This window comes from Balaenoptera physalus (assembly GCF_965194825.1).
Source record: "Balaenoptera physalus genome assembly, chromosome: 1".
Classification (NCBI taxonomy): domain Eukaryota; kingdom Metazoa; phylum Chordata; class Mammalia; order Artiodactyla; family Balaenopteridae; genus Balaenoptera; species Balaenoptera physalus.
Window position 1 is genome coordinate 99,014,192 of NC_138882.1, and position 26,398 is coordinate 99,040,589.

The window sequence follows — 26,398 nt, forward strand, 5'->3', positions numbered from 1 at the left end:
TGGAATATCTTTTTCCATCTCCTCACTTTCAGTCCATATGTGTCCCTAGGTCTGTAGTGGGTCTCTTGTAGACAACATATATATGGGTTTTGTTTTTGTATCCATTCAGCAAGCCTGTGTATTTTGGTTGGAGCATTTAATCCATTCACGTTTAAGGTAATTATCCATATGTATGTTCCTATGACCATTTTCTTAATTGTTATGGATTTGTTTTTGTAGGTCCTTTTCTTCTCTTGTGTTTCCCACTTGGAGAAGTTCCTTTAGCATTTGTTGTAGAGCTGGTTTGGTGGTGCTGAATTCTCTTAGCTTTTGCCTGTCTGTAAAGCTTTTGATTTCTCCGTCGAATCTGAATGAGATCCTTGCGAGGTAAAGTAATCTTGGTTGTAGGTTCTTCCCTTTCATCAGTTTAAGTATATCATGCCACTCCCTTCTGGCTTGTAGAGTTTCTGCTGAGAAATCAGCTGTTAACGTTATGGGAGTTCCCTTGTATGTTATTTGTCATTTTTCACTTGCTGCTTTCAATAATTTTTCTGTGTCTTTAATTTTTGCCCATTTGATTAATATGTGTCTTGGCATGTTTCTCCTTGGGTTTATCCTGTATGGGACTCTCTGTGTTTCCTGGACTTGGGTGGCTATTTCTTTTCCCATGTTAGGGAAGTTTTTGACTATAATCTCCAGAAATATTTTCTCAGGTCCTTTCTCTCTCTCTTCTCCTTCTGGGACCCCTATAATGCGAATGTTGTTGCATTTAATGTTGTCCCAGAGGGCTCTTAGGCTGTCTCCATTTCTTTTCATTCATTTTTCTTTAGTCTGTTCAGCAGCAGTGAATTCCACCATTCTGTCTTCCAGGTCACTTATCCATTCTTCTGCCTCAGTTATTCTGCTATTGATTCCTTCTAGTGTAGTTTTCATTTCAGTTATTGTATTGTTCATCTCTGTTTGTTTGTTCTTTAATTCTTCTAGGTCTTTGTTAAACATTTCTTGCATCTTCTCGATCTTTGCCTCCATTTTTTTTTTGAGTACCTGGATCATCTTCACTATCATTATTCTGAATTCTTTTTCTGGAAGGTTGCCTATCTCCATTTCATTTAGTTGTTTGTCTGTGGTTTTATCTTGTTCCTTCATCTGGTATATAGCCCTCTGCCTTTTCATCTTGTCTATCTTTCTGTGAATGTGGTTTTTAATCCACAGGCTGCAAGATTGTCATTTTTCTTGCTTCTGCTGTCTGCCCTCTGGTGGTTGAGGCTACCTAAGAGGCTTGATGGGAGGCCCTGGTGGTGGGTAGAGCTGACTGTTGCTGTGGTGGTCAGAGCTCAATACAACTTTAATCCACTTGACTGTTGATGGGTGGGGCTGGGTTCCCTCCCTGTTGGTTGTTTTGCCTGAGGCAACCCAACACTGGAGCCTACCTGGGCTCTTTGTTGGGGCTAATGACAGACTCTGGGAGGGCTCACGCCAAGGAGTACTTCCCAGAACTTCTGCTGCCAGTGTCCTTGTCCCCATGGTGAAACAGAACCACCTCCCGCCTCTTCAGGAGACCTTCCAACACTAGCAGGTAGGTCTGGTTCAGTCTCCCCCGGGGTCACTGCTCCTTCCCCTGGGTCCCAATGCGCATACTATTTTGTGTGCACCCTCCAAGAGTGGGGTCTCTGTTTCCCCCAGTCCTGTTGAAGTCCTGCAATCAATTCCCACTAGGCTTCAATGTCTGATTCTCTATGAATTCCTCCTCCCATTGCCGGACCCCCAGGTTGGGAAGCCTGACATGGGGCTCAGAACCTTCACTCCAGTGGGTGGACTTCTGTGGTATAAGTGTTCATCAGTCTGTGAGTCACCCACCCACCAGTTATGGGATTTGATTTTACTCTGATTGCGCCGCTCCTACCGTCTCATTGTGGCTTCTCCTTTGTCTTTGGATGTGGGGTATCTTTTTTGGTGAGTTCTGGTGTCTTCCTGTCGATGATTGTCTAGCAGCTAGTTGTGATTCTGGTGTTCTTGCAAGAGGGACTGAGAGCACGTCCTTCTACTCTGACATCTTGGTTCCTCCCCAAAATTTCTTTTTTTAAAAAAATTTATTTATTTATTTATTTATTTATTTATTTATTTATTTATTTATCTGGCTGCACTGGGTCTTAGTTGCAGCATGTGGGATCTTTTTAGTTGTGGCATGTGGGATATAGTTCCCCAACCACAGATCAAACCCGGTACCCCTGCATTGGGAGTGTGGGGTCTTAACCACTGGATGACCAGGCAAGTCCCAGAAAATTTTTGTTTCTAATTTCTTTTTTTTTTTTTTTACATGTAGCAGCCCAGTTTTCCTGGCACCATTTCTTGAAAAGATTGTCTTTTCCCCACTGTATATTCTTGCCTCCTTTTTCTATTAATTGACCATGTGTGTGTTATTTGTGGCTCCGTATTCTGTTCCATTGATATATGTGTCTGCTTTTGTGCCAATACATACTCTTTTGATTCCTGTAGCTTTGTAGTATAGTCTGAAGTCAGGAAGTTTGATACCTCCAGCTCTGTTCTTCTTTCTCAATATTGTTTTAGCTATTCAGGGTCTTTTGTGTTTCCATACAGATTTTAGAATTTTGGGTCTAGATCTGTGAAAAATGCCATTGGCATTTTAATTGGTATCACATTAAATTTATATATTGCCTTGGGTAGTATGGTCATTTTAACATTATGTATTCTCCTAAATCAGGAATATGGCATATCTTTCCATCTGTTTGTGTCATCTTTAGTTTCTTTTATCAGTGTCTTATAGTTTTCTGAGTACAGGTCTTCTACTGCCTTAGGTAGGTTTATTCCTAGCCAGCACTAGCCTCAGGACCTGGCTTCACCCAACAGTTGTTGGGCACCAGCCCCAGAGTCTCCTGGACCCTGACTCCACTCACCATTGAGTGAGGACTAGCCCAGGGGCCCGCCGGGATTCCACAGCCAACCACCTGTTGACCTGGCCCCACCAACCAGTGGTCAGCAGCCTCTACACAAGACAAGTAACCAAGCCTACCAGACCACTCATAGAAATCATCCTGCAGCAACAGAAGGAAACATGCAGCCCACATGAGGGGCACCCCTATAGTATAGAGCACTGGTGACAAGAGGGGAGTGTGCTGCTGGAACACATAGGACTCTCCTACAAAAGGCCACTTCTCTAAAATTGGGAAACTTAACCAACCTTCCAGATAAATAGAAATAAAAACAGCAAGTTAGGCAAAATGAGGCTACAAAGGAACATGTTCAAAATGAAGGAAAAAGATAAAACCCAAAAAAAGAACTAAATGAAGTTGAGGTAGGCAATATACCTGAGAAAGAGTTCAGGGTAATATCCAGAATCAAGCACACAGAATAAAAGATAGGAAATATTGAATAGAGCATAAGAGACATATGAGATACTGATAAATGGTCTAATATATGTGTAATTGGATACAGTAAGGTGTGTGGGAGAGAGAGGGGAGGGGGGATTGAGAAGCAATATTTTAAGAAATACTGGTGAGCAATTTTTGAAAATTAAATTATCAAAATACAGATTAAAGAAGGCCTATAAATCCTAAAGAAGATAAATACAAAGAAAACCATACCTAGGAACTAACATCTTACATCTAGTTTTGCTTGATCGATTATTTTCATTACGGATCATATTTTATTACATCTTTGTATGCCTGATAATCTTGAATTGGATTCTAACATTGTCACTATTACCTTATTGAGTGTTGGATATTTTTGTATTGCTAAACATTTTCTTGAGTATTGCTCTGGGATACATTTATTTTACTTGGAAACAGTTTGATACTTTCAGGTCTTGTTTGTATGGTGCATTAGGTGGATCTGGAGTGTAGAGATACTATATACAGCACCCATGAAATATGAATTTTTCCAGTCCAGATGTGAGAACGGGTACTGATTCCAGCCCTGTGTGTGTGTTAGATAGTTTCCCTCTATTCTTTTTGTATGGTTCTTTCCCCAGTTTTGGATTGTTTCCTTACCGTTATGTGCTTATTAGTACTCTGCTGAATACTCAAGAGGGACTGTACAGATGTCTGGGATTCTCCTTCTATGCAATTATTTCCTCTAATAGTCTATCTTATCAACTCTAGCTGCCTTGTATCCTGGACCATCAGCTTCATCTTCACAACTCAGCTAGGCTGACATGTTCTTCCTCAGTTTCCCCTCCCTGAGCTGTTGTATGGAAACTCTCTCAAAGCATTAATCTGAGGCATTTGTAAGATTTACCTCATTTGTTTCCCATCTTTCAGGGATTGCTGTCTGACGGGAATTTTTGCATCCCCCTAAATTTTTATGTTGAAACCCTACCCACCCCCCATGTGATGATATTTGGAGATGGGCTTTTGGGAAGTAATTAGGAGAAGGCATGAGAGTGGAGTCCTCTTGAATGACTAGTGCCCTTTTAAGAGTCAAGAGAGAGCTTGTTTCCTTTCTCTGTTCTCTTTCATGTGAGGATACAATGAGAAGCTGATAGTCTGCAACCCAGAAGAGGGCCCTCAGCAGAATCTGACCACACTGGCACCCTGATCTTAGACTTCCAGCCTCCAGAACTGTGAGAAATTTCTGTTGTTTATAAGCCACCCATTTTATGGTACTTTGTTATGGCAGCCCAAGCTGACTAAGACATTGTTCATTATTTGATTGTCTTGAAAAGTGTTGTTTCATGCATTCTTGTCTTGTTGTTGTTATTGTCATTGCTTCAGGTAGGAGGGTAAACCCAGTCCCTGTTACTCTGTCTTGTCCAGAAGTGGCTTTAAAAAGTTTTTGACTATTTTTGTAGTCAGTTCTGATATAACATGACATATACATTCCTAAAAATCACCACACTATGCAAAATTATGCAATAAAAACCCATTTTACTCAAGGGAAAATGAGATTATGAGCACAACACCAAAAATTTCTGACATATTAAACAAAAGACAAGAACTAAATAAAAATGGAAGTACAGTTTTTAACATGTTAAATGACTAATAAATACTATAGTAAACATGGCAGTTTACCTTGTGAAAAACCTGAAATTTACTTGTGGAAGGGCATGCCCTTCCTGCCAGCCTGCCCACCTCCCACTCCCACCATGCTGTATTTGTGAGGAAGAGAACAAAAGAGATTTTTAAAAAGTGAAAGAAATTGGAGATTAAAAAGAAAAATGACAAGTCTGGACTGTTCCTTAACTTTCTTCTGAGTGGACAGACATTGATAATCCCAGGGCAATGTGGGAGAGAGACAACAGAAATAACTTAAACCTGTCTTTTTCCGACCTATTCTTTCCCTGTTTTCTGTGCTTGGACTGCAGCTACTTTCTTCCCTACACATTCATTTTAAGACAGCCTTCAGCTCCCTCAGGAGTTTTCAAAATTTCCTTAGTTCTTAGAATATATGTTTCCCTTTTATAATTTAGAGAAAGGAACCAGCAGCTCATAGTATTTCATCATCGTAGCAGGATTCAGCAAATGTTGTATTATAATTGTTATGTATAATACTTGCAAAGAAAAATCTCTGCTGTATTTGTAGTTATTTCTCCTTTTCATTCTGTATTTTGCTTACTTGCATCTTTCCTCTTTTTTTGCTTGATTAATCTCACTAAAGGTCTATTTCTATTATTGATTTTATCAAAGAATCAGCTTATGGCTTTGTTAATTTACTGCATTATTTTTGTTGTTATATACTTCACTTACTTATTCTTGTTTCCTTTGGTATTCTCTCTTGCTTTTTAAAATACTTCTAAATTGGATGCTTAACTCATGTGTTTAAACATTCTTATTTTATGACAAATGTGTTTAAATCACTTAATTTCCATTATGATTTCATCTTTAACCCAAGGGTAATTTAGTAATAGGTTATTCAGTTTCTAAATGTCTTAAAGCTATTCTTAATTATCTGGATAGCTAACTTTAATCAATTTATGGTTGGAAAACATAGTATGTATAGAATTAATCCTTCAGCACTAGTAGATCTTCCTTTGTAGCCTATCACATTATTTTTATACATATTCTATATGTGCTCAAAAATAATGTGAACTATCCAATGAGTGGATTATTTACACATCTGATGTCTCAACCTGGTTTACTGTATTGTTTAAAATTTTGATATCTATGCCTATCTTTCCTCTGCTTCAACTATTAATTTCTCAGAGATGTACGTGTGTAAAATAATCCTCTACATTTGTTGACTTATTAATCTATTCATTTCTGTCAGTTGTTGCTTAAATTTGTCACTCTTTTAGCTAACAAGAACTCTATTTTAATATGCTCTAATTTCTTTTTGGTCTCTCGTCCCTTTATCTGTGCTGTTATGCTATTCTCTGTGCATCAATTTCTTCATCTGAATGTAATATTTTTTACTAGTTGTTAAGAGTAAACAAGTTAATATTTGTAAAGCACTTAGAATAGTACTTGGCATGTAGTATTACGTGTTTGGTTAGGATAAAAATGGCTAGAGGTGGTCATTGAAACCACAGGCATGGTTGAAATCACTTGAGGAGACAGGATAGTTTGAGAAAATAAGAGGATCAATCATCAAGATTTAAGGAACTCTTCTGTTTAATGGCCAAGTGAGGGATAAACCTTCAAAAGAAACTGAAAAGGAGTACATAAAAAAGTAGGAGGAAATCCAAGAAAGTATATTACCAATGGCATCAAGTGTGAAGAATTAATTAACAGCGCTGCTGAATAAAGATTTGAACAAATCTTTATACTATTTGTGATAAATAGTATCAATTGAAACAGCTAAATGAGTGGTTTAATGAGTACAGTGGACACTCTGATGTATCTCCCAGACTTCCCTTGAGAAATGAAGGTCTTATTCTGCCAGTTACTGGGAGTGCTGCCAGCAGACATGCCTCAGCTATCAGCCTCCTTGAGGAATTACTTTGGCTAAGGAGATCATCCTTGCCTAAGGTCATGCACCCTTCCTTGGCAAAGCCTGCATCCTACTGGGGAAATCTTCAAAAGTTCATCTTAAAAAAAAAAAAAGGGTCATCTTAATTTTAGAGCTCTATGTGGGATAGTCTAACGCCTTTGTTGAGACTGGGCATCACAACCCAACATCTCCCTCTGCCCAGTTTTGCTCCCTTTTCTTCCCTTCTACAGATACTGATCCCTAATAAACTTCCTGCACACCAAAGTCCATCTCAAGAGTCTGCTTCCCAGGGAACCCAATCTGTGACAATGAGTTTCATTTATTAGAAGTGCTGATGGATATGAGGAGAAGCCAAACTGCAAAGTTAAGAAATGAATGGTGAGAAAATGGAACAAGCCAAGAATAGGCAACTCTTTCAAGTAGTTTTGCTTTCACAGATAGGATGATGATCAGAACCAAGACAGTATTAAGGGTTCACCACTCTGCCCCCTCTTTAGTATGGGAATTATTTGACTGAAAGATAAATGTCAGTTACACACACAGGATTCGACATCGCTAAAATTTACCTTTAACAAAGAGTGAACAGTAGTTAAAAAGTATTACTTTCTGTATCAGAACATTAAGATCTTTCATCAGTACTAGCTGATTAAGGAGTTAGGAGAATGAGTACCCAGCATTTTTTAAAAAACAAAATAAACCGTTTAACTTGGCTACCATACATCAATCTCCTAAATTTGAGTCAGTTTACATTTTTACTGCCTCTAGCTGATAAAACTGGATCTCCTAAACCACTCCTCCCACAACTTCCTTCTAGTCCCAGCTGAAGCCAGAGACTTAACCTGTTCCTCCGATAAGAGATTTTAACAGCAGGAATCAAGAGACTTCTGCAAAGTTTTTCTCTGGAGATCCAGATAAAGATGCCAAAAAGTAAGTCTATATGGGGAATTAAACTTTCAGAGAATCAAGTAGTTAACTATATGACAATAAGTAATTTCGAGCGAGGATTAAGGGTGGGGTGGAGAGAGAGATTAGGTTAAATCTCGAAGCAAAGCTTCAAGAAAGGAAAAAAACCAAGAAACCTTCAGGAAGTAGCAATAATACAGGCGCTTGCTACAGGCAGGCGTCTAAAATTTTCTCACGCCAGGAGTGCATACGGCTTCAAAAGAGCCCTCCGATGTCTTTTAAAGCACTGGCGGGAGAGGAAACTTACACTAGCGGCGAATACAAAGGCAGAAACTTTCCGATTGACCCCGGAAACATTTTATTTTGCGTAGGTATCTGAAGAATTTTCTTTTGCGATTCGTTACTTGATCCGGAAGAAGAGACAGCAAACGTCACCTGCGATTGGATCGCAGCATAAGGGCGGGGCGTTAGCGAGCCATTCACCTTGGCGACCGGATGTGACGATGCCGGAAGCTGCTAGGCTGAGCTTTGCTCTCGCTGGCGGCTTTGGTGGGCGGGGTCGGCCGAGCCCGTCTGGCTTGGTCTTCACCACTGACCCGGCACCGATAGGGGCGGTGCTATTAAGGCCACGCCTCCCGCGCTGATTCCCGGTGACTCTGGAGCGATGTCCTAGGCGCTGAGGAGGCGGAGACTCAGGGCTGTTTTCTCAGAGGTTAGGGACGGACCCGCCCCGTCAGCCCCTTCGACTCTTCCGGTTTCTGGCGGCTGCGCCGCCTCCCTCCGAAGCCTGAGGATACGCCCTCTCGAGAGCCCGCCGTCGCTCTCCTTTCAGCTTCTAACCCCTCTGAGCTGCTACGGGGCAACTCCAGCCCTACATTCTCTCGCTCTGGTTCTCGCCACTTGGAGGACCTCGGCCCCGACACTGTCCCCTTTCCTGGATGTACTGGCCCCTCCCACTCCTCTAAAATGTCCAATAACCTACAGAGGGTCTTCCTGAAACCTACAGAGGAAAAGTCAGGCAACGCCTCGCACTGGTAAGTACCGGTTTCGAATCTCCCTCGACATGGCCGCTCCTCGCCCGTCTCTTAGCAGGATGTCGAGTCGGCCGTCGTTTCCTGACGTTCTGCAATTCAGATGCCTTTGATCCCGCTGGGTGAGCACTCCAGGGGAAGTGCGCGGCAGTTTGGCACTTAGAGCCCTTAGAGCACGTCCCTTTCGGAAATGTAAAACCTCTTCAGAGCCTGACGCAGTCAGCCTCTGCCCTGGCTCCGCAGGACTCCAGCGTCTGAAGTTTCATAGGCTGACAGAGTAGATCTCCACGGGAGAGGAAAATCAACATGGCCGGCGCGCCTGTGTGAGCAAAATCTTCTGGAAGATTCTCGCGCACTCGCAGAAAAACACGCAGCAATCCGCGCGGATTAGCAAGTGCAGCTCAGGTGGCGCTGGACCTTTAGGGAAAATAGCTGTAATTTAAGAGAGTTAGTGAGAAGGAAAGGACATACTTTTGTGTAATTGATAAGAGTATATGAATATAGAAACTGAAAAATTATTCTGGATAAGGGAATCGATTTTTTTTTAAATTTCGAATAATAGCTTTATTTGAAGATAAAGAAAAGTGAAAATAGAGAAATTATCATGTAAAATTAATCCCTTCGAACAGCATATTTGAAGCAGGTGTAATGAGAATGTCGTCTCGAATTGGATGTATATGTAGAGGAACTACATTTGTCAGGGGGAGATTCTAGTATTTCTTAGACAATTATTTGTAAATTTAGACAGTAGTTTATCACTAAGTCAGTGGTTTTTTTAAGCTCATATTAATCAAGAAGAAATAAAACTGGAACAAAATTATTAGCTAAGGTAGAATATTTTAAGGTGTACTCTCCATGGTTTGTGGGTATATAATAAGTGGCGAGAAGAAAGTTAACGAGTCCCTGCAGAAGGAAAATGTGAAGAAGAAAGCATGGAAATGGAGATGTAAAAATCATGGAAGAGCATTTATGATTGAAGAAAATCGGGCTCACTAGGTTTAATGCTAGCTTTGCTAGTTACTATTTGTGAGGCCAAGTGACCTGGTTTCCAGTCTGTAAATAAGAGCACCTAGAGGTATTTTAAGGATTAAAAGAATGAATATACTAAAATACTTAATGTAGGAAAAATAGAAAAGCATTATTTAAATGTTAGCTATTATTATTATCGTAAGGATACAACTTTACTTCTGTACAAATTTTAGCCCAGGAAGTAGGTAGTTACAAGTGGATATAAAACTTAATTGTAATAAACACTTTAAAAAAGTATGCATAATATTCTAAAGAGAAATGATCACCAAAAGTGTTGAGCTAAAACCATATGGAAGAACTGCCAAGAAAGAACCATTGTATTTCAGATCTTAACAAGAGCCAGCTTTTGTGCATGTATGTTTTTTGTTGGCTTCTTTTTGGTGGAAGTTGAGGGGGAAGGCAGAGGTAGTGCCCTGTATAGATATGCAAAAATAGAATTAGTCTTTAATGATTGTTCATTTCTTCTATCTTGTTTTAGTACCTGGATATTTGATAACATCTGATTTACCCTAATTTAACACAGTTTGTTTCAGGATTGCATTCTTTTTCAATATCAGAAATTAGATAGAGTAAGAACCTTACTTTTTGTGTATTGTGTAATTTAACTCTATTATCCAGTTTCTACTTCTTTTGGCTATCTATATTTTTAAAACATTACAAGTTGAATTCTGTTTTAGTTACATTCATCAGTTATCTGGAGTTCATTAACTTATTGGTTTATGCATTATTTTTATCATTTTTGAATGCATTTATTTCTTCAAATCCTCTAGATTTTAAATCACATACTTTGGACATTTACAAGATGCCTTTCTGAAACTATTTGACATTTACTTTGGTTATTGATTGCATATTTGATTCTATTCTTTTTTATAAGTAACAGTCTGCATGATGTCCAAATATACTTTTGCAAATAGTTGGATTAATGTCATCTATTTAGTTTATTGGAAGCTTCATTTTCTTATATTTCTTATATTTTCTTATATTTTGATGGTACAAAATCATTTTTTTCATAAGTTTAAAATGACTATATGATTTTATTATTTTCTGTAGATACTTGAATTTTTCTTGAGTTACTTCTTTCCTGCTGTAAAGTTTTTCAGTAATGTGATACAGAATGTTTATTGTTTAAAAAGTATCTCTTCATCAGTGCATAAAATGTAAAACCCAAATTTAATCTTATAGTACAAAGGAAAAATCTGGAAGATATTTGTGACAGTAAACATTAAGTTTATTTAGATTTGGACTTCATATGCAAAGAGCAAAGCAGAAGTCAGAATGGTACAGTAGAGTTACAAAGACCTTGGTAGAGTTACAGAGACCTAGGTTCATAGTCTAGGTCACCACTTATTATCTGTATCGTTCAAACATTTGGTTAAAAAACGTTCACTGAGTGCCTGCTATGTGACAGACTGTGCTAAATTGAGAGACTGACTAAAGAGTAGGATATGAGCCATGCCCATGAAAAACCTTAAGTCTAGAGGTGGATATGATGTAATACACTTTTTAATAGTGTTATGCACAGGATGATGCTGTGAGGGCATACAGAAAGGGAATTGTAGGAAAGGTTTCTGGAGTGGCTGAGTTGGGGAATGTAAGTCTCAGCTATCCAATTAAAGATGAATGCAGGCTATGCCCAGGAAGAGGGAATTGATTAAAAAAAAAAAGCAGCAGTATGACTTATTACTAGTAATAAGTAGGATAAATAGAGAGCTCTTAAGGCTTTGCTGAAAAGATTAGACTTCATCTGTTGGAGAGGCTTCAGAGGATTTTAAGAAAAGAACTGTCATGGTCAGGTGTCGTTTTAGGTAACTGATGGCAGTGTGGATTTGGGGGTGAGGGGTCTGGCATATAAGGATTCTATTTCAGTTGTCCTTTCAGATATTCTGAGAGCCTGCACTAACTAATGTAGAGCAAGGATTGGATTCAAAGAAATATAGAAAGGAAAATAGGCAGACCTTGTCAGTGAATTGGCATGAAGAAAAGTGGATCAATTATGATGCCAATTTTCTGGGTAGATATTGGTAAATTAATTGAGGTGAGGAATATACCAAGAAAGCAGTCAGCGAGATATTTGAATCTGAAACTCAGGCAGGGTCAGAGCTGAAAATAGAGTGATAGGCTGTTGTCTTCTATCTGCCTTTGACCCTTTGTTCTTAAATAGGGAGCTAAAATGGGTGTCTTCAGCAGGGGGCTTGGTTTGGTTAGACAGATAATGTTTCATTGTCAGTTTAGTGTGCATTTAGTTTTGTACAGTGTAAGTGTTATTATCTTTGCTTTTGTGATTTTTGTGTGTGTGTGTGTGTGCGTGTACGAGAGGGAGAGAGAGAGAGAGAAAGACACACATACCATATGGCTAACTGAAATCTATTTCTCATTAATCTCTCAGTTTATTCATGAATTTTTGGGACCCTGTTATATTGGGGTTATGCTAAAATAAATACAAGAAAATGGATGGGCTTGCCCAAGAAAGCATGTCTCTGAATAAGTTATTTAATATTACTAAATCTTCGTTTACTCAACTATAAAATAGGAATGGCAATACCTACCTTGTTGGACTGTTTATTAGGGTTAGAGTTAATGACAACTGTTTACAATAACATCTATTATGTATATAATATTATATGGTAAATATTATCATATATATTGTTACATTATGTACTTGTGTATGTTATGTATGTACATAATGTTGAATCAGAGAGAGTAAGATGGAAAAAAGTCTCTTAGTTGAAAATTTTGCAAAATTATCTACGAAATGTTTAGTAACCTGCAAAATTTTTATCATTCCATATCTAATCTGTAAATACTTCACTCAAAATTAGAATAGTCAAAAATGTCAGAAGTTATATAATATTATAAGTATGTTTAATATATCTTTTATTAAATTTCTCATATTTTCAAAAGATCACTTGATTCATTTACAAGTTCTTGGACACCAATTATATATTTTAGTGGAAGATGATATCTAACATATATTGGGAGCTTATTAAAATCCCAACCAGTTATAGCAAACCTTTACAAATGAAGAAAGATTCAAAGAGGTTAAGTAAATTTACCAAAGTCAATCAACTAATAATTGGAAGAGCCAGGATTAGAAGCCCATAATCTTTCTAATGTATTCCTGTGTTCTCTTTTAAAGCCTTAAACTGTATTAGTTTTCCAGTGTAGTTCCTCAGTTCAAATCCTAGTTGGTTTAAAGTAATTAACATGTTGATTACTCTTCTTTTTAAGTGACTTAACCAGAGCATGGGATGCAAAGTCTGGTTCTAGTTTTAGTTCTAACCTTAGCTAACAGAATATGATCTTTAAGAAAACAGAATCTTTATAGGGTTTTAGTATGTTAAGTGGAAGGTCTCTTCTATAGCTGAAAAAAAAATATATTGATTGAAGAAGTATGAATTTCACCCTGATTTTATCACTTCTTTCCTTAGCATTCTGCATTTCAGTTTAATTTTTACAACTCATTCCATTTGTTACTAGGAAATCACAGATTTTTTAAAAATTAGAGCTTATAGGATTCAATTCAGCTAATATTGTCTACAGTGTGCCAGTTGCTCTATTAGGTGTAGAGAATATAGATATGAATAGGATAACCTACCCTTAAGGAATTTATGGTCTCTGGTAGATTGTATGAATCTCTACTGATATACTGACATAGAAGAAACTGTATTTTCCTTCCCTTTTTTGGAGGGGAAATGGAGAAGAGAGGAAAAATCCGTGATTAGATTTGAAAAGAGTTTGTGCAATATAAATGTTTTTTATAAAGCGGAAATATAGGGGCCATATAATAAAGTATGTGAATGACGTATCAGAAGCCTGTGTGATTTGTTTAACTAATATGCCAATTAAAATGTGTTTGCCCCATGCAAATAATTAATTATAAAAGCGTGTGTTCTGCTCTGTTGAAGCTTCTAATCTGTTAGCCAGGTGTTACTGACAAATGAAGTACATAAACTAAATGAGACTAAACAATAAAGGTATTGAGACATTTCAATATGTTTGAAATATTTGAAAGAGCTGCCTTATTTTTTATATAATTTTTTGAGGGCCTACAGTGCTTGGTATTGGAAGAACAGTTACAGAATAAATGATATAGTCTCTGACCATAAGGGGTTTCAATCTCACTGAGAAAAAAAATACTTCACTCATTTTTTAAAATTAGCTAATAGATCAAAGGCCATATAGAAGGCATTATATAACTCCTAGCATTAGTGGCACCAATGAGAATGCTTTAGGGATTCCAAGTTGGAAGAAATTAATATGAGTTTGAGTGACTAGCAGATATTTCATGGAGAAGATAGATTGATCCTCAGTTTATAACTATGTTTTAAATTGTTAGAGAAGAAAAAAAAAAGCTTAAAGAATACTTAGAGTAAATAATGTACATGAGACAATCCAGAATAGTAGAGACCTTTCTGGTAAGACCAGAGATTTTATGCTGAGACGTTCTAGGCAGTACTGTTGTAGAGATTGGTTGGGGCTAGATTGTAGATGATATTCATGTCAGGCTGAATTGGCAATGATGAATTACTGAAACTTTGAGCAAGGAGGTAACAGGATGAAAACAATGATTTAGTCTGCCAGAGATACATAATAATAATGGCCACAGTCAGAAAAACTAGTTTAAAAGTCAGAGCCAAACATAGGGATGAGATAATGAGGACTAGATACAAGGTGATGCAGGTCTGATCTAGGAAGTAGAAGTGGCAAAGGTGAAGAAAGAGAATATGAGTAAGAGCTGTAGAAAAGAAAAAAAAAACTTTATAGACTTGGTGATTCATTCAGTATACATTTATTGAATGTTTATCCTTTGTAAGCATCTATACAAAGTACTGTGGGTGAATTAAAGGTGAATAAAGAGGGTGGTAAAGATAGAGATTACTAGGTGATTTAAGACCTAAGTGACCTGGAAAACAGTAGTGCTGACACATGACTGGATGGTAAGATAGAGTAGTAGTTTTCAGTACAGAGTAATTTTAACTTTAAAGTAATGGTATTAAAAGTGAAAATGTTTGGTCAGACATCACAAATATGGAATTGAGGTCAATATTAGGGGATAGAATAAAAGGATACAACATGAGAGTCATTATTGCAGAAGAGATAGTTGAAGGTAATAGTTGAAGGTTTGAACTGTTACCTTGGTGCAGTCTTTAAGGAAGAATGCCTTTTTTAAATTTTATTTTTTTATTGAAGTGTGGTTGATTTACAAAGGAAGAATGTGTTAAAGGAAAAACAGGGTCAAGAACTGTACTTTGGGGAGAAGTCATAGTTGGATACTTAAAATGCAGAAAATGAATAAGAAAGGGAACATTAAGAAAGACAAGAAATATTGTACACAATGGAAATCGTGGTAGGAAGAGGTTCAAGATGGAGGGATAATTAGCTACCAGTGTTAATTTCAGCAGAGAGCACCTAGGGAATGAGTATAAAGCCAGATTTAACTGTGAGGACATATTTTGTAATCTTTGAGAATAAGGTGTCGTAGAATAATGGGAAAGAAAATAGATTGCAGAAGACAGTGGGCTTCAAGACAACTTTTTGGCATATCAGTGACAGGAAGTTGGTAGGTGGTCCTAATTATGGTTCATTAACACCATCCACCAACTTTCTGTCACTGAACTTGGCACCCACATCCCAATCTTCTCTGTAATCCTACATGACTTTAGCATCTGTATGGATAACCTCTTTGTCACCTGGTCTTTCAGTACAAAGATCTTTTTCCTCAGTTTTTTCTCCATTCTATCACCAGCTATCCAATTCTGTAGTTCTTGTTATCAGATGAAATTGCTGCATCTACAAAATTCTTGATTTAGGCATCCTGCTTTCCAAACACCAGTTCCTATATTTTAGCTTAGTTGTTTAAGTATTCCCACTCTGACTGTTCTTTATCTGGCCCTCAGTCCATTCCCTTTATTTTCTCCCTATACATTAGCCTTTTATGTTCTCATTTCCTTCCCATCTAGTATAGATTCTGCATTTCATCATATGATAATTTTTTTCAGTACCCTAAACTCTTTTGCTCCTCTTTGATTTTTGTTATACCCTTCTGAAGCCACCCCAATCTTGGGTGAACTCAGTGATTTACTTTCTCTGCCTATACCTAGTGAAAGAAGGAGGCTCTCATGAGCACAGGTTGGTATTACTATGAATTCATGATCATTACCTATCTCCCTGGGCTATCAACACTGCCTGATGACTGATATTTTCTGAGGTCAGCTTATTTTTTTCACAAAGACTGTTTCAAATCTTTTTGATTATCCTCAAATCTCTCCCTGTTCTTGCTCTTCTTAGCAAATGATGTCATGTCCTTATTTCATAGTGCAAGTAAAAGCCACTAGATCAGAATTACCTCAACCTTCTAACGCCAAAGCTTTAAACTTACCTGCAAATGCATCTAACCTCTCTTCCAGTTCTGATGAAAAGAGATACTTCTCCAGCTCTCTTTAAGGTTCAGTCCCTTCAACTGTCTTATGGTCTCAATTTCCTACCTCCTTTTCAAACTTTACATTATTAATTACCCCTCTTTCTCCTTTATTACCAGTCTCTTCCTTTCATTGGCTCACATGAGTATTTATGCTCTAGTTCACCTAACATTAAAAAAAAAGAAAAAAGAAAAGATCTTTTCTTTGACCCCATTTAATTTCCAGCTGCTTGCCAGTTTTTCTCTTCCTCTTACAGTCAAAGTTCATAAAAGAGTTGTCTGTCCTTGCTGTCTTCATATTCTTTCTTCATATTCACTCCTACCAACTTCTTTCCCCACCAAACTGCTCTTTTAAAGCCATCAATGATCCTCATGCCATTAATTCCAGTATACATTTTTAACCTGCATCCTACTTGGCCTCTCAGAAACTTTCAATAGAATTGCCCAATTTTTTTTGAAATTCTCTCTTCCTTTGGCTTCCATTGCACCAGAATCTCTTGGTTTTCTTTCTACCACTCAAAGAAGGTGGGAAGCTGATGAAATGTTTTAAGTAAGGAAGGGCTAGCGTTAGAGTGCTGAGTAATTTGAAGAGGAGATGGTAGACTGAAGAAAAGACCAGTTATGAAGCTACCATAATAGACCAAGCCAGAGATGGACTAGAGTGAGAACAATTGATTTGGAAACGATTGAATAGATCAAGAGAAATTTAGGAGTTAATATCAACAGGATTTTGTGATAGGTTGAATACAGATGATAAGAAAGCTAGAATTACTTGTGCAGATATAGGCATCTAAGATAGTTCGGATGCCATTTACTGAAGGAAAAACACTGGAAAAGACCATGTTGAGTTTTAGGTGCATTTGAGGTTCTGAATGGAAATGTCAAGAGGGAAGTTGGACATATAAGCCTGAATCTCAAAAGAGCTAAGATATAACTATTTGAATTGTTGATAAATAAATGGTAATTTAATTGAAGTCATGCATATAAAATAAATCATCTGGGGGAAAGCTTACAGAGTAAGAAGAGAAGAATTTACTCTAAGCTTTGGTGAATTCCAACATTTTAAGGTTGATTCAAGCAGGATGAGTTGGCAAAGAAGACTGAGGAGTCACTACAGGGATAGAAGTATGTCATATCTAGGAAACCTTGGGAAGGAAATGTTTAAAGAAAAGGAGTGAGCATTTTTGTACTCTTCCAAATACATCATTTATCTCAATAAAAATTGCCTATTTACATGTCCATGTACCTAGCATTTTACGTTCTTTTAGGGATTGTGGGTTGAACTAGCTTACAGGCTAGCAAACATTTTCTGTAAAGGACCAGATAGTAAATATTTAGGCTTTATAGGCCATGTGATCTTTGCTGCAACTACTTAAGTCTGTTGTTGCAGCAGAAAGCAGCCATGTACAATACATCAAAAATGGGTGTGACTGTGTACTAATAAAACTTTATTTATGGATACAGAGTTTTGAAACAATTTTCATATATCACAAAATGTTATTTTTGTGATTTTTAAAAATTAAAATATAAAGACCATTCTTAGCTTGTGTACTATACAAAAACAGGGAGGGGGCCAGACTTGGCCCCAGGCTGTAGCTTACTGAGCTACATAACTGAGTCTGGTGCCTAAACCATAACAGACACTCAGTAAATTTTGGTTTAATAAATTAAGTTCTGATCCAGTTTTTATTTGCTTTTTGGGGGATAGGGAGAAGGTGAAGGTGGGTTTTCTTCTTCAAGCTGTCAAAGCAAGAATTCATACTTTTCTTTATGTTCATACTTCTTTAGAGATTAACTTTTAATTTATTGAAAGTAAATATAACATTTTGAAGTGCTATCAAAGGGCCAGAAAACTTTTAAATATTTATAAGGATATAATTATGTTATTTGGGGTTGCAGAAAGGTAAAACTGAATCCAGTGCTTCCTAGGATACATAGAATTTTTGGCTTTGATTTGTATTAATACCTGAGGCTTTAAAAACACCTATAGGCAGTAAAACACACCTTTACACTACTGAGAATTCTAATTATTATTATTTTTCATTCTTAAATTTTTTTCATTTAATCTTAGTCATGTAAGGCCATATTGGGTCTAAAGGACATGGACTCTGTACCCATATTGCTGGAATTTTGTATGAGAGAGAATATGTAGACCAGTGGGGAAAAAACATTAATATATGATGACAACTTGTGATATGTACCATGCAGGAAATTAACAGATGTAATATTATTACCTGTGAAGGAAGAGCAAGGGTAGTTAAGATGGCCAGAGAATGTGTCTTCTGGGAAGTATCATTTATGTTGAGAGTTGAGTATATGGGTAGGTGAAGAATAACTAAGTAGCATGTGTAGTCACCCTGAGTCCCATGAGGGTTTAGTATTTTCCAAGAACTGAAGGATGGTTTCGGGTATGTATAATTTGAGATGTCTGCATTTAAGTAATCTACAAATAATTGATTATACAAACAGATACAGATTATATTGGATTTTTAAAAAAAAATTCAGACAATCTGTACTAAGTAATAGCTGATAACTACTAATAGAATCAAAGTAGGCTAAGTTAAAAAAATTATTGACTTTCAGTGTATGCCACATTCACTGAAAACCATTCAGCTGAAATGATGTTGCTATTATAAATATGGGTTGACCGACAATTGGAACTAATATGAGTAATTGCCATACCAAGAGCTGTTTAACACCAAACATCAAACATGCTGGAACAATAAATCAAAGAAGAAACTGGTTCCTACATGAGTAACTCAGTTTAGTCTCCAGAAATGTGGCAAACTAAGGTATCATCTTAAGAGATGCCTTAAGCACAAGAATGGCTGACAGTAGAACTTGTCATTATCAGTGGGAAGAATACAGAACAGATTGGGTAGGGGGAGAAAAGAGTGAGGGAAATAGAATAAGCATACATGGAGGTAAAATAAGAATCCTGGTCAATAATAGTAAAGGAGAAGGACTAGACGAAAGAATTTAAGGAAAAGAAGGAAGGATGCTAATAGTTTAAGAGGAGCATATTCTAGTAGCTGAAATTTTATACAGGGTAAAACTTAGAAAAGTCTACTTTTAGGAATAAATGCTGATATCTTATACCCATTGCCTAATCATGTGAGGAGATCTAAATCAAAGCTGACCATATCTTTGATTATCTATTCTACTTCTTCAAAATCTTTCTTTTGCAGTATTTCACTTTGAAAAGTCAAAGTGACAAATTACATACTTACATTATTATATTTTATAAATTTTTATTTTTAAAACATAGTATTTGCAAATACTTGTTTTTAAATAAAATGTATATACCGTGTAGTATGTTGTATTTATTTACGCAATGTTCTTTTAAGTGTTTCAGGCTGCATGTACCAAGTAGTTCAGACGATTGGCTCGGATGGAAAAAATCTTCTGCAATTACTTCCAATTCCTAATTCCTCTGGAAATCTTATACCACTAGTTCAATCTACAGTCATGTCTGATGCTTTGAAAGGGAATACAGGAAATCCAGTTCAAGTTACTTTTCAGACTCAGATTTCCAGCTCTTCCACAAGTGCATCAGTTCAATTGCCCATTTTTCAGCCAGCCAGTTCTTCAAACTATTTTCTTACAAGAACAGTAGACACAACAGAAAAAGTTAGAGTTACTTCTGTGGGAACTGAAAATTTTACCTCATCAGTTTCTAAAGTTCAGAGTCATGGTGTGAAAATTGATGGACTCACCATGCAAACGTTTGCTGTTTCTCCCTCCTCAACACAAAATGATTCATCTTATATTTTAGTAAATACCCAGAGTCTTCCAATGACTGTGAAGTCTCCGGTTTTGCCTTCTGGGCATCATTTACAGATTCCAGCCCATGCTGAAGTGAAATCTGTACCAGCGTCTTCATTGCCTCCTTCAGTTCGGCAAAAGATACTTGCAACTGCAACCACAAGTACCTCAGGAACAGTTGAGGCCTCCCAAATACCAACTGTTATTTATGTATCTCCTGTAAATACAGTGAAAAATGTAGTTACCAAGAACTTTCAAAACATTTACCCAAAACGTGTTACAGAAATAGCAAAGCCAATGATACTAAATACCACACAGATTCCAATGAATGTTGCTAAAGAGACACAATTAAAAGGTGGTCAGCATTCTCAAGCTGCTCCAGTGAAATGGATTTTTCAAGAAAATCTACAGCCTTGCACTCCATCTCTTGTTCCTGTTAAATCTTCAAATAATGTGGCTTCAAAGATTTTAAAAACTTTTGTAGATAGGAAAAGTTTGGGAGATAATACTGTGAATATGCCACCATTGAGTACCATCAGTCCTGGTGGGACACAATCCAAAAGTATGCCTATTAAAGATAATGCTTTGGTTATGTTTAATGGGAAAGTCTATCTATTGGCTAAAAAGGGGACAGATGTTTTGCCATCACAAATTGACCAAGAGAATTCTGTTTCTCCTGATATTCCACCAAGAAAAGATACATCACAGATAGTAAGTTCAAGTCCAGTCACAGAAATATCCAGAGAGGTTGTAAATATTGTTTTGGCTAAAAGTAAATCTTCCCAGATGGAGACAAAATCACTTTCAAATACCCAGCTTGCTTCCATGGCCAATCTAAGTGCAGAGAAGAATAAGAAAGTGGAGAAACCATCTCTTTCTACCCCAAACCCACATAGTATGAACCAATCCATTAACTACTTAAAGCAGAGTAAGACACTATTCTCAAAGCCAGACTTTCCAGATGGATTTAGTACAGGACAAAATTCCCCCAGAAAAGGAAATATCATCCACAGCATAGAGAAAATAAGTTCCTCTGTTGATGCAACAACTGTTACTTCACAACAGTGTGTTTTCAGAGACCAAGAACCAAAGGTAATTTTCCCATGTTAGGGTGTTCTTTTTATCTATGTATATAGAAAATTTTTCTTTCTTAATTCTCAAAGTTAGTTATCTATGATACCTCTCTGTCCCTCCTCTCCCATCCTCCTCTTCATCACACACATACCGTATGCACATGAATGCTTAATTAAGTCAAAGCTTTCATCTGAAGGAAATGTTTGAGGAGTGTAATAGAGCTGAAGCAGTATTTTTCTTTAGAATCATTTGGCATGCCAAGTCTTCAAAGCAAAATTAAACAAACAAATCACAGAGCAACAAGATTTAGAAGAGTTGGAGAAGGATAATGTGAATTCAAAGCTCAGTAAAATTGTGTGTGTGTGTGTAGATATATATATATACATACATACATATATTTGTATACATAAATACATATACATGCATACATATATACTTAAGAGCTTACTTTTAGTATATGAAGAGATTAATATTATGCACAGAGCAGAGCTGGGATTTGTTTGTTTGTTTTGTGGTGGTAGGGAGATATCTGGCAACTTTTTTAGGTAGATGGTAGAAGGGGCAGGATATGGCTAATTAATACCTTTCAGTCATTTGTGGAAAAAGAATTTATCAACATCTTGATTGGGTTGTTTGGTTGTTTTTTGTTTTTTTAGTATACAAGTCTCCTGTTCCTCTTTTTAGCCCTTCTTTCTGACTCATTCAATTACTCAACATATCCACATAGTTATCCTTCTGTTCTACTTAAGATATGTGTATGTGTAATCACCAAATATTTGTACCCACCTTTTCCTTCTTAGAGGTCTACTTAATAATATTCAGTATTTCTCCCCTTCAGTACAGAATTCAGTGAACTCCAGAGATGTAAGGAGGTAAATTCTGATTAAGTAAAAGATTGATTAAAGCTATGAGTTTTCCAAAAGATGACAATTTCCAACATGTTATATTGATTATTTTTAACTTATCATTAGTCTGTATTCTCATTTCATTTGTTTGAGAATTAACTACCTGTTACTTTCCTAGTACAAGAAAGTAAAATTGTAGGAGAACATTTTGGTTTTGCTCAGTTAAGTTCAGCTTTTCAAGTGTGGGTGGTAAGGCAAGAGTAATACAATCCAATCATTTAGGACTTTAAAGCATAGCAATTTAAGTAAGATGAGGTAATCACTTAGTTGCTAGTCCGATAAAATAGCTTAAGTAATTGGCAGTATTGTTTGTGTGTTTTCTTTTCCTATTTCCAGATCCAGAATGAGATGGCATCAACATTAGAAAAAGTTACTCAAGAAAGAAATGACAAGAACAATTCCCAAGGAAGAAGCAATAAGGCCTCATATCTGAACAGTGATGCTGAACTTAGAAAGATATTTGGTCTCACTAAAGATTTGAGAGTGTGCCTTACTCGGATTCCTCACCATTTGGGCTCTGGAGGAGGTTTTGATTCCTTTAGCTGTTTGGTGAAAAGTGATACTTACAAAGAGACAGAGTTTATAGTGAAGGAGGAAGGCAGAAAACAGGTAATAGATTTTAAAGTGTCCTTTGTAGGTACTCCAAAGATATATGAATGTATTAATTTTCTTGATTTTTTTTTAGTCTTGTGCATTAATATGAATGATAGTTGTTACCAAATTTGCATATATATGTATTATACTAAAACAATGTTAAGAAGAACCGTATATGCACAGGTAAAAATGCATCCCCAGTTAATTAAAAATGTTGCTTTAGGGAATTCCCTACCAGTCCAGTGGTTAGGACTCCAAGCTCTCACTGCTGAGGGTCCCAGTTCAATTCCTGGTCAGGGAACTAAGATCCTGCAAGCCACATGGCACGGCCAAAAAAAATAAAAAAGAAAAAGAAAAGAAAAGAAATGACAGAAATGCAGGGAAAATATAAGCATGCAGATACTCACTGCAGTATTACTTTAATTTAAACATCTTAAGAAATCTACACAATAATGATGAAAATAAAATCTCTATAACTTTGCTTACTGTCATTCTACTTATGAATATTTCATTATTGTATAATATCCTGAACTTCAGATATGAAACCAGTCAACCTTTCTCAGTGATAATCTTCCCTATGTGCCTACTCTGCAGAGGAAAAATAAATAAATTCTATTTCTTATGCTCTTCACAAATGGTTGTTAGGTTTTCATAGTAGATCAATATAGCTTCTAATATTTGACTTAAGCAGGAATATGTGAATTATATTTTGTTGAGTTGAATTTAATGGCTAAATATTTGTATCTGCAAACTTTGTTAAATTCGAGAGCACACTATTCAGCAATAATATTTTGTTTTTCTTTTGGAATCTTACTCAACATTGCAACAGGGTTTTGATAAGAAAAGAAAAGCAAAAACCAATAAGAAGATGGATCACACAAAGAAGAGAAGAACTGAGAGTGTTTATAACACAACTGTAAATGGAGGAACTAATGTCACCAGTTCCCAACTCGTTAGCAGTATTTTACCAACTTCAAATGTATCACACCATAACATTCTCAGAGGCCGCAACAAAACCAGGGAAGAAAAGAGATCTGAGGTAGAGCACTGTACCCATGGGAACCAAGAGAAAGGCACAATGAGTTCAAATACAGCTTTTGAGCAAAGCCATTCCTTCAATAAAAATTATACTGAAGATATTTTCCCCATGACACCACCAGAGTTAGAAGAAACCATTAGAGATGAAAAAATAAGAAGACTTAAGCAGGTGCTGAGAGAAAAAGAAGCAGCTCTTGAAGAAATGCGTAAGAAGATGCACCAAAAATAATAAAATGTTGCTATACGTAAAGACTTCAGTGAAATAGCTGTGTTTTTTCATATACTTTAGCACTGAGTTAATTATAGATGCATTCTGAAAGTGTCTTTGAATATGAAACTTGTCTTTTCATCAGTTGATTATAAAATTTTATTTAAGGAATACAGAAAAGGTTGATTATATGACTTTTGTGAATAATCTCATGGGGTATCTGAATCTTTGTCTAGATACCTTTTTTTGGAAGGAAAAGTTTTCTATTTTTCTATTACTTTAACTTGAATTCCCCAAGTTTGAATATTTGTTATTGTTTGTACATTTAGCTAAATTGCTCAGATGTTATTCCAACAATAGGTAATTATTGTGTACTTTTTAAATTATACAATCGAACAGAGGAAATCAGCTCTAAACTTAGCTTTTCCAATGGGCTTGTATATGTATATGTCTCTTTACCCATAACATGATACATTCTACTCACCATTGTTGTAAGTTTTTTAAAAATTTCATGAAAGAAAATGTATTATAGCAGCATTATTTAAAAATTCAAACATTTCTCAAGAGTGAGGGACATTTGTTTTGTAACTTTTACAAAATAGTTTCATACAATACAAAATGGGTTTTAGAATTCAGGCTATATAGCGTATTGTTTGCTTAAAGTGATATGTTATTATTCCTAGGCAAATGCTTCCTTTTTTGGTGGGGTGGGGGAATATGTACATATGTGACTTGGATTGTGTGAAAAGTAAATCTGAACATGGCCACATTAAAAACTTTTTAAAATTGTAAAGTGTAGTTTTTCATAATAGAGGCAGACATTTTCGTATCTGGTTATCTTTGATTTGGCAAGTTGGAGAATGGTGTAAAGATGGGGATTAAGGGGGAGGAAAAGGTTATTTTTAAAAAATGATTAACAAATTCCTGGAAGTAGGGTCAAATAAAACCTGGACCTTGGCAACAAAATAGAAAACAGTAAGTCAAAAAATACTGAGAGGGAGTAGAACAAATGCAAACTGAGCATCAGCTAGATTCTCTTGCCTTTTTGGGTTTTTGTAACAGCTTTGTTAAGATAATTTGTATATCATAAAGTTCACCCTTTTTTTTTTTTTTAAAGCCTACCCTTTTTTTTTTTTTTAATTTTATAGCTACTTTTATTTTTATTTATTTATTTATTTTTGGCTGTGCTGGGTCTTTGGTTCGTGCGAGGGCTTTCTGTAGTTGTGGCAAGTGGGGTCCACTCTTCATCGCGGTGTGGGGACCGCTCTTCATCGCGATGCGCGGGCCTTTCACTATCGCGGCCCCTCCCGTTGCGGGGCACAGGCTCCAGACGCGTAGGCTCAGTAGTTGTGGCTCACGGGCCCAGCTGCTCCGTGGCATGTGGGATCTTCCCAGACCAGGGCTCAAACCCGTGTCCCCTGCATTAGCAGGCAGATTCTCAACCACTGCGCCACCAGGGAAGCCCAAGTTCTCCCTTTTGAAGTGTGCAACTCGGTGGTTATATTCACAGAGTTGTGCAGCCATCAACATGGTCTAATTTTAGAACATTTTCATTACCCCCAAAAAACCTCCTACCCATTAGCAGTCACTCCTCAGACCCTCCTTTCCCCAGCCCTTGGCAACCACCAACACTTTCTGTCTCTATAAATTTGCCTGTTTGGGATATTCATATGCATGGAATGAATCATTCAATATATGTCCCTTTGTGACTGGTTTCTTTCACTTAGCTTAATGTTTTCAAGTTTCATCTGTGTTGTGGCGTGTATTAGTACTTAATTCTTTTTTTAATTGCTGAGTAATATTCCACTGTATGGATATAACACACTTTGTTTATCATTCATTTGTTTATGGACATTTGGGTTGTGTACACCTTTGGCTACTAGGATGTTATGTTGCTGTGTTGCTCTGAATGTTTGGGTACGTGTTTTGGTGTGGACATAATGTTTTCAAGTCTCTTGGGTATATACCTAGGAGTGTAATTGCTGGTCATACCCTAACCCATTGAGGAACTGCCAAACTATTCCAGGCAGATTTTTCTCTCCCTACTCCACCAAAATGGATCTTCTTAAGGACACCAGTGACTTCCATGTTGCTAGATGCAGTGGTCAATTGTCAGTCTTAATTTATCTATCAGTGTGAATATAATTTCATGAATTATTACCTCCTTTGAAGAAATTTTAAACATTTTATAAAAGAAGCAGTACATGTTCCATTGTGGGAAAATTGAAAATACAAGCTAAAATATTAAAAATTAAAAACTCACTTTCCCATCAAGCTAAAACATTAAATTTGGGGGCTAGGCAATACATAGTTAAAGGCTATCAGTAAATAGATATTATTGAAGTCATAGGTCTGGAAAACTTCACTTAGGGAAACAGTATAAACAGAGAAGAAGATAAAATTGTGGGCTCATGTCAGAGTACATTTAAAGGTTGGAAAAAGGGCAATCTCAAATGAATTTTGAGGATTGGAAGATTATTGAATGAATTGTATTTATAAATCCTTGAATAGTGCTTGACACATAGCTATGTATCAGTGTTTGTTAAATAAAATAAATTCAACTAAAATC

At 36.6% G+C, this 26,398-nt stretch overlaps 1 protein-coding gene across 2 annotated transcripts; it reads left to right on the forward strand.

Annotated features, from left to right (window-relative positions):
• Window positions 1-1,045: 1,045 nt before the first annotated feature.
• On the forward strand, window positions 1,046-24,622 carry LRIF1 (ligand dependent nuclear receptor interacting factor 1). 2 transcript variants are annotated; one of them, XM_082431456.1, is made up of 4 exons: window positions 1,046-8,801; window positions 19,593-21,102; window positions 22,326-22,598; window positions 23,413-24,622. In XM_082431456.1, the coding sequence occupies exons 1-4, from the start codon at window positions 8,734-8,736 to the stop codon at window positions 23,848-23,850; spliced, it is 2,289 nt and encodes a 762-aa protein (XP_082287582.1). In that variant the 5' UTR covers window positions 1,046-8,733; the 3' UTR covers window positions 23,851-24,622. The 2 variants fall into 2 exon arrangements, with proteins under 2 accessions (XP_082287582.1, XP_082287583.1); XM_082431457.1 differs by lacking the exon at window positions 19,593-21,102 and having other exon boundaries at window positions 3,181-8,801.
• The last annotated feature ends 1,776 nt before the right edge of the window (window positions 24,623-26,398 follow it).

Coding starts and splice junctions, on each gene's coding strand:
- LRIF1 (XM_082431456.1), top strand. CDS start 8,734: ATGTCCAATAACCTACAGAGGGTCTTCCTGAAACCTACAGAGGAAAAG. Junction 8,802..19,592: donor TCAGGCAACGCCTCGCACTG/GTAAGTACCGGT, acceptor TGTTCTTTTAAG/TGTTTCAGGCTGCATGTACC. Junction 22,599..23,412: donor AGGAGGAAGGCAGAAAACAG/GTAATAGATTTT, acceptor ACATTGCAACAG/GGTTTTGATAAGAAAAGAAA.